The sequence below is a fragment of the Rhinolophus sinicus genome, linkage group LG07, assembly GCF_036562045.2.
Source record: "Rhinolophus sinicus isolate RSC01 linkage group LG07, ASM3656204v1, whole genome shotgun sequence".
In the NCBI taxonomy this organism is placed as follows: Eukaryota; Metazoa; Chordata; class Mammalia; order Chiroptera; family Rhinolophidae; genus Rhinolophus; species Rhinolophus sinicus.
The window spans coordinates 40,217,944-40,230,372 of NC_133757.1; the positions used below are offsets into that span (position 1 = coordinate 40,217,944).

At 37.5% G+C, this 12,429-nt stretch overlaps 1 protein-coding gene across 31 annotated transcripts in view; it reads right to left on the bottom strand.

Annotated features, from left to right (window-relative positions):
- Positions 1 to 12,429, bottom strand: part of ANK3 (ankyrin 3) — a 591,144-nt gene that overhangs the window by 185,201 nt on the left and 393,514 nt on the right. For 23 of the 31 annotated variants that reach the window (XM_074339472.1, XM_074339470.1, XM_074339460.1 and 20 more), the window contains 4 exons: positions 11,429 to 11,527; positions 6,802 to 6,987; positions 6,097 to 6,120; positions 4,825 to 4,923 (listed from right to left, as the gene is read on the bottom strand). In XM_074339472.1, the coding sequence (XP_074195573.1) occupies positions 4,825 to 4,923; positions 6,097 to 6,120; positions 6,802 to 6,987; positions 11,429 to 11,527 (408 nt within the window). The remainder of the gene's footprint in view (positions 1 to 4,824; positions 4,924 to 6,096; positions 6,121 to 6,801; positions 6,988 to 11,428; positions 11,528 to 12,429) is intronic. The other 8 variants (XM_074339473.1, XM_074339469.1, XM_074339468.1 and 5 more) reach the window with 1 other exon arrangement.

A 12,429-nucleotide genomic window follows, 5' to 3' on the forward strand; every position in this document is an offset into this window, starting at 1 on the left:
TAGGTCTTATTTTCGGGGAAGCACGGTAGTTAGTGGGTATTATATTAAGATAGCCCACATGCGGAGAAAACAGGGTTTCCCGAGACGAGGGTTAAGGGGTTTGGACTCTGGCTAGGAGATACATAGTAAAAGGGGTTCCCACGGGTGGGGAATGAGATAGACGCTGCCACACAGTGGCCTTTGGGGGCTGAGGGAGGCAGTACCCTGAGGTACCCCAAGAAGGGGTCATAGCCTATGGACTCTGGGGACAGAGTTGTTCAGACCCAGTCCTTCAGTTTTGCCTCTGCTTTGAATTCCCTTTGTCAATCTCCAAGTTTTTAGAAAAGTCCTGTTTGGCATTAGAGCCTAGACTTAGTTGTGCTTTGGGGTATTCAGGGAGAGACTGTGTTGACTCTGGAGACCAAACAAATTAGTAGAGTAAGGTCAGTAGGTCACTTAAGTCTGAACCTCCAAGCCTGGCCCATACAAGAAGCTCATTGGTAACTGCTAGGTTGGATTTAATTGGGGAAGGAAATCTCCAGATAGTGTCTGTCCATGGCCACTGTTTTGCTCTTGCTTGTGCTGAACCATGGTAGCCTCTTGTTTGGGCAGAACTTACGTCTGGCACTTTCATTTATCTACCAACGGGTTTAATAGTTCAACTACCTAAAAAACATTGCTCTCACTTTCACCCCAAATTAAAATACTGTATATTAAACAAAGTAAACTTTTGTATGACTTAACTGAATTCTGAATGTGGCCCCACACTTGCCCAAACCTTGTTCAAAACATTGAGAAAGGCAGGCCAACGGACATGTTAACTAGTCACCCATCATGCCAAGTTCTATCACACACTTAGTTGGAACACTAGAAAGCTAAGTACCTGGGCCACAGTCTCTCAGCCTCCCTGGGCAAGGTGCCCTCACAGGTGGAGATTTAGAATCAATAGGCAGTATGGGGCAGTAGGAATTGAGCTTTTTGAAGTGTAGTAATTAAAGATATTGTCAACTATGAAATTCATTGATCTTACTAGAAGGATTCATATAATAAAAATCACATTTGACTTATTTCACATACACAAAAATCAATAACTGTTAGAATTACTTGTCAAAAAAATAAAAACTGCATAACTATAATTCCCTTTCCACTACATACAGCAAACCTTCTAAGACCGCAATTTATTCTCTAGTTATATTCACTGGTTCATTCCAGCTGCTGGTAACATTTACTTTTTTTTCTGTTTCATTCTTACATGTCTTACTTTGTATATTTTAATGTGTAAACTACCTGAAATCCCTTTAGAAACAAATGAGTATAGCCTTCCAACACCGAAATTCCTAATCCTTTAGGAGATCACACCCAAAAAGTACTAAATCACAAGACCAAGAAAAGGATATGTTATTCAATGCTCTTTCCAAAATGGGAAGTTGAATAATATTTTACACGAGAAAGGTCAGTGACAAGAGCAAAGATTAAGTTAGGTGTTGCATTATATTTGACGAAAAAAAGCTCTAAGCCAGCAAAATATCAATCTATCCTCTTCAATCAATAAAAGGGACTTTGCAGGCCTCCACATAATATAATTTGGCCTTTAGTTACTCCAGTGCAGAAATGCTCCTTACTGGAATGAAATCAGTAGCAGCTCTGGTGCCCCTTGGTTATATTGTCTTCCCCAAGAGAGCTAGAATGATTTGCTAAGAGAACAAGGGTCACACATAAATTCAGACACTATAAATGCCATCTCAGCAGACTCAGTTCAAAGAATGAAGAATGTTGCTGCTGCATTACAGCACTCAGCAACTTCTCTATTAACTCCGGGCAGCAGACCCATGGGGCTGAAGACGTCTTCGTGGATAATCCCGAAGGACACATTTAAGATGTCACACAGGATAGCTTACATATATAGAGCAAAATTACAATACAAAAATAAAAACTGACATCATAATAAAAATCTAAGAAAAGGTGTTAATAAAACAGATAAGTATGCTATAAATCGGTTACCATAATTGCTACATCGGAGCACACGTTTGCCATGGGCTAGGATTTGCTTTACTCCTGCATAAATTACCTAGCCCTACAAAGAAGCACAGAAAGCAACCCGTTCTACTGTGTAGTCCCTTTAGTCACACCGCGTTTGTTTCTGCCTCGTATTTGCTTTGGAAATATCCATCTACGATATACAGGAAAAGATCTGACAAGTGGTGTCCTTGCTCCTATCCCCAGCCCTATTTGCTAGCAGGTAGCCATTCTCTAAATCATGCCCTCTGCCCACAAAGAACTATAAAACTGTATCTGTCCATCTTCAGGGATCCCTCCCAGCCAGGAAACAGAAATCACAGCCCCCATAGATAAAGGTTGCAGTTGTTTTTCAGTCTCCCTCTAACCATTTAATCAATATCTCTGTCTAAACCTGGTTGTTGAAGCATATGATTTACGGTTATAATTTGGAGCTAGTTCTTAGCAAATATAGCTTAATGGTTCCCCTCTTTACTGTTCTCACCAGGTAAAATCTGATCCCATCTGTGTTCAGCGTCTTTTACTCTCACCTGCTATTTCTGCTACATTCCTGAGGCCTGTGACCTGGAAAGACTGCACTAAAGTTGGGAAAAGAGAGGCCTCTGCAGTACAAAAGTATAGATGCTGAATTACTATGTAATAGAACTACCAGAGATTTAGAACTGAAAGTGGGTTTCTTGAGGCAACAGCAGCGGCTGCAGTTAAGCCTTTTATGAAGACCAGTTCTTCCCAGACAACCTAAAGCAAGTCATCAATCACCAGCTGCGGAGGGAGGCATGGGCTGTCGTGTCTACGCAGGAGCACAGGCAGGCCTCCCATAAGGGGTAATCACATTCCACCACAGCCCTCAGCTCACAAGGCTATTAGGCCTCATTAATCAGGAATGACGAGAGAAAATGCTTTCCTAAATCAGTAACAAGGATGAATTGTAACCTGTTTTAAACAAAAGCATGATGTGATAATTTTAAATCATATGTGGTAATTCAGGCATGGTTAACAACGTATGTCTGAGGTCTCCATTAATCTTTAACCAATAAATTAGCATTGTTTATAATTACCACATCATTGTTTTAATGTAAATGGATGCTTTGGAATCGCCTGGAGCCTGAAAATACTGTCATGTGTCCGCTTAAATTGCTTAAACATGGCCCCAATCTTAGTTTCAGCAGCAGCAGGAAAGTTCTGAACAGTGTCACAAAGACAAACCTCACACTCTGTTCTGACATGAATTTTCCAAATGTCCTCCTTAGAACATGGGACTTAATGAGGCTTTTATAATATTGTGAATTACAGAAATAAAACCAGAAGAATGCATCTTAAAGACAAGAACTTCCAGTTAAACATCGACATGCCCTGTTTATACTTGATTTAAAGGGGTGCGTAACTTTGTCCTTCAAAATGTCAGGCTAGGCCTCGGGTCTGCCTTGTCGCTGAATCTTACGAATGCGGTTAGTGCCATAAGAACGGAGCTCTAGAGTGACATGAGCAGACTGGCACTCTCGGGTCATTTTCACCATAGAGGCTTTTAGCGAGCTGAGGACGACAGGGTAGGAAATAGCTTTTATATTACTACACTGAGCTCTTATTAATTTTTATAGAACTAATGAATTATAAGAAGGAAGAGAAAAATGAACCCCTAAGGTTACTTAAGGGAGACAGAATCCTGGAGTAGTTAAGAGCTTTGGGGTTGAAATCCTGCCTTTCCTAATGTGCTAGCTGTGTGATCCTGGACCAGCTATTTCTTACCTCTAAGCCTTGGTTTCTTCTTCTGTAAAACAGGGATAAACAACACATTTTTTTGGTATAAGGATAAAAGAGATAAAGATGCTTAGTCTGGCATCTGCCACCCACTAACTCCTCTGAAGACGGTATTACTTTTACTGCTGCTGCTATTGCTAGTAATAGTATTATGCCCTATCTCCCTGTGTGATCTAGTCTCATTTCTGCTCTAACAAGTGAGGTTTTATTAACAATAATACTTCTAAAGCTGTGCTCAAAAATCACAGAGCTGCTGCTGTCAGTGGTGACGATATCTCAGACAGTGCCAAGTGCTTTATATAACCTCCCTCTTAATTCTCACAGTGACACGACGAGGGAGTGATATATTGTTATTTAATGTCATAATTCATATTATTTTATCTTATAAAGGAGGAAACTAGTGGACACAGAGAGAAAAATTAAGCCCAAAATTTGAACCCAGAGAGTCTGAATCCTGAGTCCCCACTTTTCGCCACTACTCCAGTCTGCTGCTGATAACGTTTCTAATGATTTAGCCCCCAGCACCAGACCGGTTTTTACATTCAGAGCAACATCTCTGTTCAGATGTCCAGGTTGCTGTCCAGTGGCGCAAGGGACACTGGAATTCCTGTCTCCATGAGTCAGAGCTAACTTAGGTTTCAGAATCTTATTATACGTTATGAAAGTACGTAGGGGACAGAAGTTAAAGTAAAAGATGGTCTCTATTATTTGGGTTCCAAAGTCTGGGCCTCCTCCAGATATTCCAGCGCAGCACGTTCCCATCTGTGAGGTCCAGACATTGACATAGGACCCTGTTGGCTGCCATCCGACCAATTTCTAGTAGTCTCAGCAAATTCAACTTGGGGAACAGTTTGTGGTTTCCAGTCGTGATCACTTGAATCACATCTTTTATATATTCACCTGTATTTATCACCCCTCCACCCTCCACCTTGGTTTACTTTTCCTGCTAGGAAACAGGCACACCTGTATAAAAGCAAGATGCTCTGTCTCAACCTCCTCCTCATGCTGGGGAAGGAAGGTTAAGCATCGTGTCAAACGCTTTAAGGGAATGTTACAGTGCAGTGCTCTTACCCTTGCGGTGAAGTCCACAGCAGCCGCTCGGTTTAACAGCAACGTGGCTACATTGATATTTCCATAGTGAGCAGCTATGTGGAGCGGAGTGAAGCCACTCTGTAAAGAAAACACAGCAGACATTCAATTGATTCCTACCGGCCCCTTGTCTGTCGCATTAATACCATAACCCTGCCCAACTAAAAACGAGGAAGCAAAATATGTGGAGGTCCACATTCCATTCTGTACTAGGTTTCTTTCGATTCGTGCCAATTGCTCATAGTTTCAAATAAACGCCAAACTCATAGGCAGAGGAAGAGCCAGGAAGGAACCAAGGATGGGGATTGAGCAATTTTAGTAATCCAGCAGCAGAACATACAGAGGGCACAGTTTTAAAAAGTTTAAAGAAGGATGATAAGAAAAATCTTTATAACTCATAGAAAGTTCAATTAGTACCAACTGTTTTATTACTGATGACAGAATTGTCTATTGACTCTTGGTCAAAATGCGATTAGTTTTATATATGCCATACAGGGTCAAATATAAATGCCAATTTTAATGATAAAATCCATTTTGGGGAAGAGGTGCTACTACAATTGGTCTTGTATAATGGGTGATTGCATTCTATGAAGACTCCACAAGTTGGTCTTTTTATTAGCAAATGCCTAGTTGGTAACACATTTTTTTCTGATTTATTCATACCAAGGTCATTTTACTTCCTTAAAAAAATGCTAAAACATGCAGCAATTCACTTAGTCCCCAAAGACTGAAACCTTATAGGAACTAGATGCATTTCTAAATTGTTAGCAAGCTTCTTAGCCATGCTAGCTATCTTACTGACTCTTGTGGAAGGGTGGGTCATATTGGCACTGTTCGGAGGTAACTTTCATTTTGCTGACACCTCTGAGGGTTAAGTGTCATGCAGAATGCTCAAGAATCAGTCCTAGGTGAGTAGAATGACAGGGTTGTCTGCAGCTTTAGGTATAGCTGATAAGCATCTAAGCTGTCCAAATGTTTCATCTCACATGCCACTATCACAATACGCTTAAGTTTCAAGGATTCCTCGTTCTTCCTTTCCAACACTGGGTTCAGCTGCAGAAAGCCCTGGTAATCAAACTACTATCGTCTCTGGCACATGCTACTTTGGGGGTGGCGGTATAAAGCAAGTATCTAGCCTACAGAAGGCAACGCAAAGAAGACGGGAAAGAAATGAGGCAGCAGCACTACGGAATGGGAAAATGACGATGCAAACATAGATTAGATGTATATGTACATATACATATATATATATACCTCTGTTGTTCTATTCACCACCATCTAGGTTAACACATTTGGAAGCAAAGAGGAGGAAAAAATGAACGGTTAGTTTGCTATCGGTGATATGGATTGCAGAAAGCTCATGACAGCTACGTAATGAGGATGAAAGCTATGATGTAAACACAATAGGCACAGAAAGAAAGCTAGACTGAATGAAGGGCTACACAATGGCCTACTCCAAACGCCACGTTTCCTTCACAGACACTTTGAAGTAATACATGTCAAGACAACAGGAATTTTTGGCCAGGTTTCTAGCTGCCGGCATGCTCTCCACAGCTGATCAATACACAGTGCACTGCCTGCCTGTCGCCTTCGATATCAACCAAAGGTTTAGTTATTCACATAGTTGTTAGAATTTTGTAATTTTTCACTCTGATGTTTGAGCTGAAGTGTTCAATACATTACAAATACATTAAAAGGAAGGAAACTATCAGGTTCATATACATTGATTTTGAGGTGGCTCCCAGTTAGTATGCAGAGGGCAGCATCCACAGTTACCTCCTAGCTTTATATGCCGAGGAGGATGTGCTCTCAATTGGCTGACTGGGACACATATTTTTATCCCTTCTGGTGAAGCTGAGTGTTTGGTATAAGCTTGCCGAAAGGGACACCAGGAGTTCGTAAACTCTGGGAGCCTGACGTAGAATGGCTGCAGGACAGGTCACTTCCCTGGTGCCTCACCTTTGATTCCACATCTGCATTGTTGTCATTCTGCAGCAGGAGGGCAGCGGCTTTCGTGTCGTCTTTTCGGGCAGCGATATGAAGAGCTGGAAGACGCACTTTTCCTTTAGTGTCATTTTCTAGCAGGAGTGAAACTACTTGATCATGGCCTTGTTGCAAAGCTACTGCCAATGGTGTGAAGCCATCCTGCAAAGACATGGATGGGTCAGCATGAGTTCCAATGGACATAGTGCTTGTTTTGATTAACAAATAAGAGTTAATATTTGTTTAGGGTTACTAAAGCTAACACATGCAAGTAAACAAATGCAGAAAATAATAACCAATTTGCAATACATTTATGGGGTTTTCTTTCTGTTAAAAAGTGATAGACATTAGCAGGGTAAATTTGAAAAATATACAAAAGAACTACATAAAGAATAAAAAGATGACATAATTTCAATATCCATCATATAATCTCAGTGAAAACCATAACATTTCAGGTTAAATCCAAGCACATTTTGCAAAGGAGCTCATTTCAGTCAGCTGTAAAAAATTCCACTGGTATTTTATAATTGTGGAACATGCTTGTCTGGTTCCTCACTGTTCCTTGTTGCCTAGCAGATATTTGGTGCTCAGTCAGCAGGTGGGAATTAGTGAGCTGTAGCAATTGCTGTTTTAAGAAAGGTCTACATGAAAGACTCCTCACTTCTCTGACCAAAGAGGGAAGAAGACACAAGGACCGGGCCAAATATAACAGGAATAAATTCAGACACACACACACACCTATCGACATTTTGAGTATTCCCATTATATTGCCCTGGGACTTAACAAAGAGGAGGCAGCTACAGAGTTCACTGTGGTTAATTAATTTGTGGATGATCTAGTGTTGCTGACTTACAGAATAAATAGCATAGAGGGAAATCCTAGCACTGGCTCACAAATTTTAATTCTGAAATACTTTCATTACCATGCCCTCAAAAGAATATTTAAAAATTATTTCTACTAGAGAATTGGCAAGTAAGTTACTTATTACTTTATTTGGGTCATGGTATTTCATTTCTATAGTCCTTGTGGTACAAATCGAGGGTTACTCCAAGAGAAGAGTGTTTATAAGGGAAAAAGAGAAGACCTAGTTACTTGAATACTAGTGTCTTGTTGGTATTCCTGTAATTTTCCTTGCTGGAAAACAGATAAGGGATCCTACCACTTATTTGCCTGAATGCAAATCAGCACATTTATATTTAAGGATGTAAAAGATATTGGCCCAAAGCATCTATGGGACAATGTTGCCCAGGATCTTTTGGGGAAATCATTTTCTCCAGTCTCCTTACAACTTAGGACGTGCAGACCATTCCTACCCTGGAGTCCGTACTCATGCAATTTCTCCCACCCTGAGAAGGCCTCCTCCTTGCTCTGCATATACAAATTCTATCTCCTCCCCATGCTTTAAGATCCAGCTGAAGTTCCATCTGCTCCTCTCAACTTTTCCAAGATCCAAAAGAGGAAAAGGATGATCATTAATGTAACCAGAAGGACGTTCCCGGCTGCCATAAGTAAGGTAACAGAGAAAGGCTGCAACCATGATGGCACCAAAATGTTATCACAGGTTTACTCATAAGGACACAAAGTGAAGTATATAATTTAATGTTGTAAGAAAAGTAATCTTCATAACTGTGTAAATAACTGATCTCATTTTCTTAAAGGTAACTATGTATTGTGTACATGTACAAAAAATCTGAGTGAATACAAAATGTTATGTTTAGGGAAAATTAACAGTGGCCTTTTCTTCTTTTTTGCTTTTTATTGTACTTTCTCATTTATGTACTATATTATTTTTGAAATAAAAAGAAAAATACATTTTTAAAAAATGATGGAGTGGTAAAAGGAAAATTGTGAATTAAAAGTTAACACTGCATCTCACTTTTAAAGCCTGAACAAAATCTAAGGGGTAAAAGTGACAGCTCATGTCCATTCTAAATCAAAACTAAATGGTTACATTTCCACTGAAATGAATTTTTAAATACACAGGGCCCATACATAAAGAAAACTACCAGAAAATAAACTGTAATTGAGATGATTAGCACTGCCAATAAGAATGTGCCCTGTAACTAATAAAATAAAAATAAAAAATAGAATAAAAAGAATGTGCTTCCTGAAGAAGTCAGTTAAAGACAGACACACAAAGTTGTTAGTATCTAAAATTAGCAGCTATAGATTTTGTTTCCAAACCAAGTTTAAATAGTTTGGTTTGCTCTTAAGAGCAAAATATAAGAGAAAATTATAAACCAAAAGGACATGTGAAAATTCATTGCCTTGTGGAATATCTAGCACATAATAGGTGCTTAATAATTACTAGTGGAATAAATGAACACATAAATTTACCTTGTGATTCAGAATCTTAATTAGCAAAAGAAGGAAGATACAGTATATATGAAGCAGTACACAGTAATATAGAAATGGTTTAAAAACCACTGTCATGCCAAAAACTTGTTCCATACATGCAAGCTACAAGTAAAAAATATGTATTCAAGACCTTGGCAATATCGCATCACTGAATGAATTAAAAATCCTGTTAAAATTTGCCATCTAAATGATCCTTTCATTGCCTCCTACTATTTGTTCTGTAAATACAGGCTTCTGTATAAATGACACCAAAGTCTAATAAGAGAGTACACCATGCTGAGAACATTGTGAGAATAAAACATCTTATTTTGTGCTGTTCTTTTTATTCTCTAATACTAATAATCCAAAAGAAGAGATTAAAATTCAGTCAAAGGCTTAAATATCTCTAGATAATCAGAGAGCTGCTGTTTATACAGTGAGGCACCAGCAAGCCTCATGAAGACATAAATGTGACTTGTTCTTAGAATATTTATTGTTTCTTTTCTTAAAGCTACCAAAAAAAAAAAGACAACATGAGCTTAAACTAATACAAAGGAGTAAAATATAATTTTAAATATACCTTTGCCAAAAGACTACACTAGTGGTTTGAGGATCTCACAGACTATTTTTCTTTAAGTTAGTTGTCGTGCATCTCTTGAAGCTTAAATACCAGAGAACAGTGAGCTACTGATGATTGGTGTACAAGGTAATTCAGATCTATTAGCAGAACGTGGGGCTTACGTTTGCTTCTAAAGGAGAGATACTTAGTGATGTGTACATCAAAGTCTAAAGAAGAATTCTACCTGTCCTTCATGGATGAAGAAAGGATTTAATCATTTTCATTGGGCTATTTACATTATTTAGTATGCCCATTCAAAAATTGGAATGGATTTTCTCTTGTTCAACAATGTCCCCTCTTGTCCCCATTTTCCCTACATACTGTGATAAAACCTGCACGTCGTACCTGAGGCACTGCACTCAGGCTAGCCATACCCCAGGTGTGAAAGAGGCACTGCTCTACATCTATCAAGTAGTTTTTCTTTTGTTATCAACCAGTAGTTATGACTTAACTAGCTTGAAGAATATAATTATAAAAATAATCCATTCTCCGATAAAAATCCTCTACAGTACTGAAGGCTGTAAAGAGAAAGTAAGGCTCCCTGCTAATTCCTCAGAATAAACTACTGATAACACTACACTAAAGACACTTTCCTCCATCAATACATCCAGCCTTGGCTTGTTTTTAACAATGCTGAACAGCATTTTATTGTGTAAGTGTACCAATATTGATTAAATAGGTGTCCTAATTGATGCATATTTTGGTTCCTTCCAGTTAAAAAAAATATTATTCATTATGTTTAACTTCTCATATAATGTATTGCATTCTCCCTCTACTGTATCTGTAATACAATTTGGAAAAGTGGAATTGCTAAGTTACAAGGTATGTAAGTATTAATTTTTTAATAGTCACTGACAAATTATCTGCAAAAGTGTTGCAGCCAACTATCACCTTAACCAAGAATACAGGAAAGTTCAATTTCTATTCCTCAAATTTTCCCCTCATCTCATGGGCATAAGACTGGATCTCATTCTTTATCTGATTAATAAATTAATATTTCTTTGACTAGAGATCAGCATAGATTTATAGTGATACACTTCATAAGGGATCACAATCTTCCATCCGGATTAGTTTAAAACATAAACTGTATAACCTACGACAGGACAATTGACGTAAATAACTTTTAATTTAAAAATTGCTCTTCTATTCAAAGCTTTTTTCAACTATCACCTTTATCTAACACTTAAAAATGTATACTAGTTTTGCTTATAAATATGAATTAAATCTAATTGGTTCACTTCAGAAATTTATAAATTCAATTATTATAATTATCCTAACTTAAATTTGGGGGGAAAAAAACAGATTTAAAACTTATGTTTTATAGAAATATTTCAAAACAGTGATTGTCTTTGAAACAAAATTAGAAGAAACAGAAAAGTGTTCTCAAGCAAATATGTAAATATTAAATAAATAGCTCCATCAGAGGATAGAGCTAGGCAAACGTGGAAAGGGTATCTATGCAATGGAAAACTCTTTAAAATTAAAAAATCGACTTTTTAATGTATTTCATAAAACATGAATCTCCACATTAATATACAACTAAAACTAAAATACCAGTGACACAGAGTCTCAATGTTACAACACCAGGTTTACAAAATGCCCGAGAAACATGTAACCTTAGCCTTAGAAAGAACCAAAATGTCTTACCTCTGTGGCTAGGCTCTGGCTTGCACCGTTGTCAAGGAGAAACTTGACAACTTCCAGGTGGTTTTCCTGGGCTGCCATATACAAAGGTGTGAAACCATTCTGCAAAATAAAAAATACAATGTTTGTGGCCTTCTAGAGCCAATCTAATTTTCCACTGTACTGATGATATTATATGCTCCAGGAAATGCTTATATATAATCATCTTAATAATACTTTAATGTAGACTGTCATATTTATTAAAAAAACCTAAGCACAATAGTTTAAGTAGAATTTATAAGATAAATATCATTCCCAATTATACTTCATAATTCATAATTTGAAAGTAGTTCATAGTTTATAGTCTAAGTAAAATTTTTATGAATATATACACTTTAGATAAGTACATTCGTTTAATTATCAACCACTTAATTGAGTTCCTATTATGAGTAAAACATTTTATTAGATGCCATGAGGACATGAAGAAAAATACATTTGATCATAGTAGCTACCAAGCATTACCTATTTTAAATAAAAGATGCAATAATTTCACATAAAATTAAGCAATGAAATAGTTCCTACTTTGAAAGGAATTTATATCCAGTTACCACAGATGGAGTAACTTAGAGCAATGGAAAGAATACCAATTCGCAAAAAGGCATACTTCAATTTCAAAGTAGAATTCAATAAGTAGTCTATTTTTTGTGTTCCCTTTCTTGCATTTCTTTGCAAAGATATAGAATTTCCATGTGCAGAATATATATATATATATATATGCATATGCAGATATACACATTTATACATATATATTCATACATATATATGTATATACATTCTCTATATGTGTATGTGTTTGTCTGAAATGTTCCTACCTGCCAAAGAACTTGGACTCAAGCAAATGAATGTGTACAATACGTCTTAAGCTTCTTATTAAAAAATATGTTGCATATGTGTTTCTTTAGAATAACCGTTTCATATCTACGAAATACTGTAATATTTAAAAATCTCATTGCAAGGTATATACA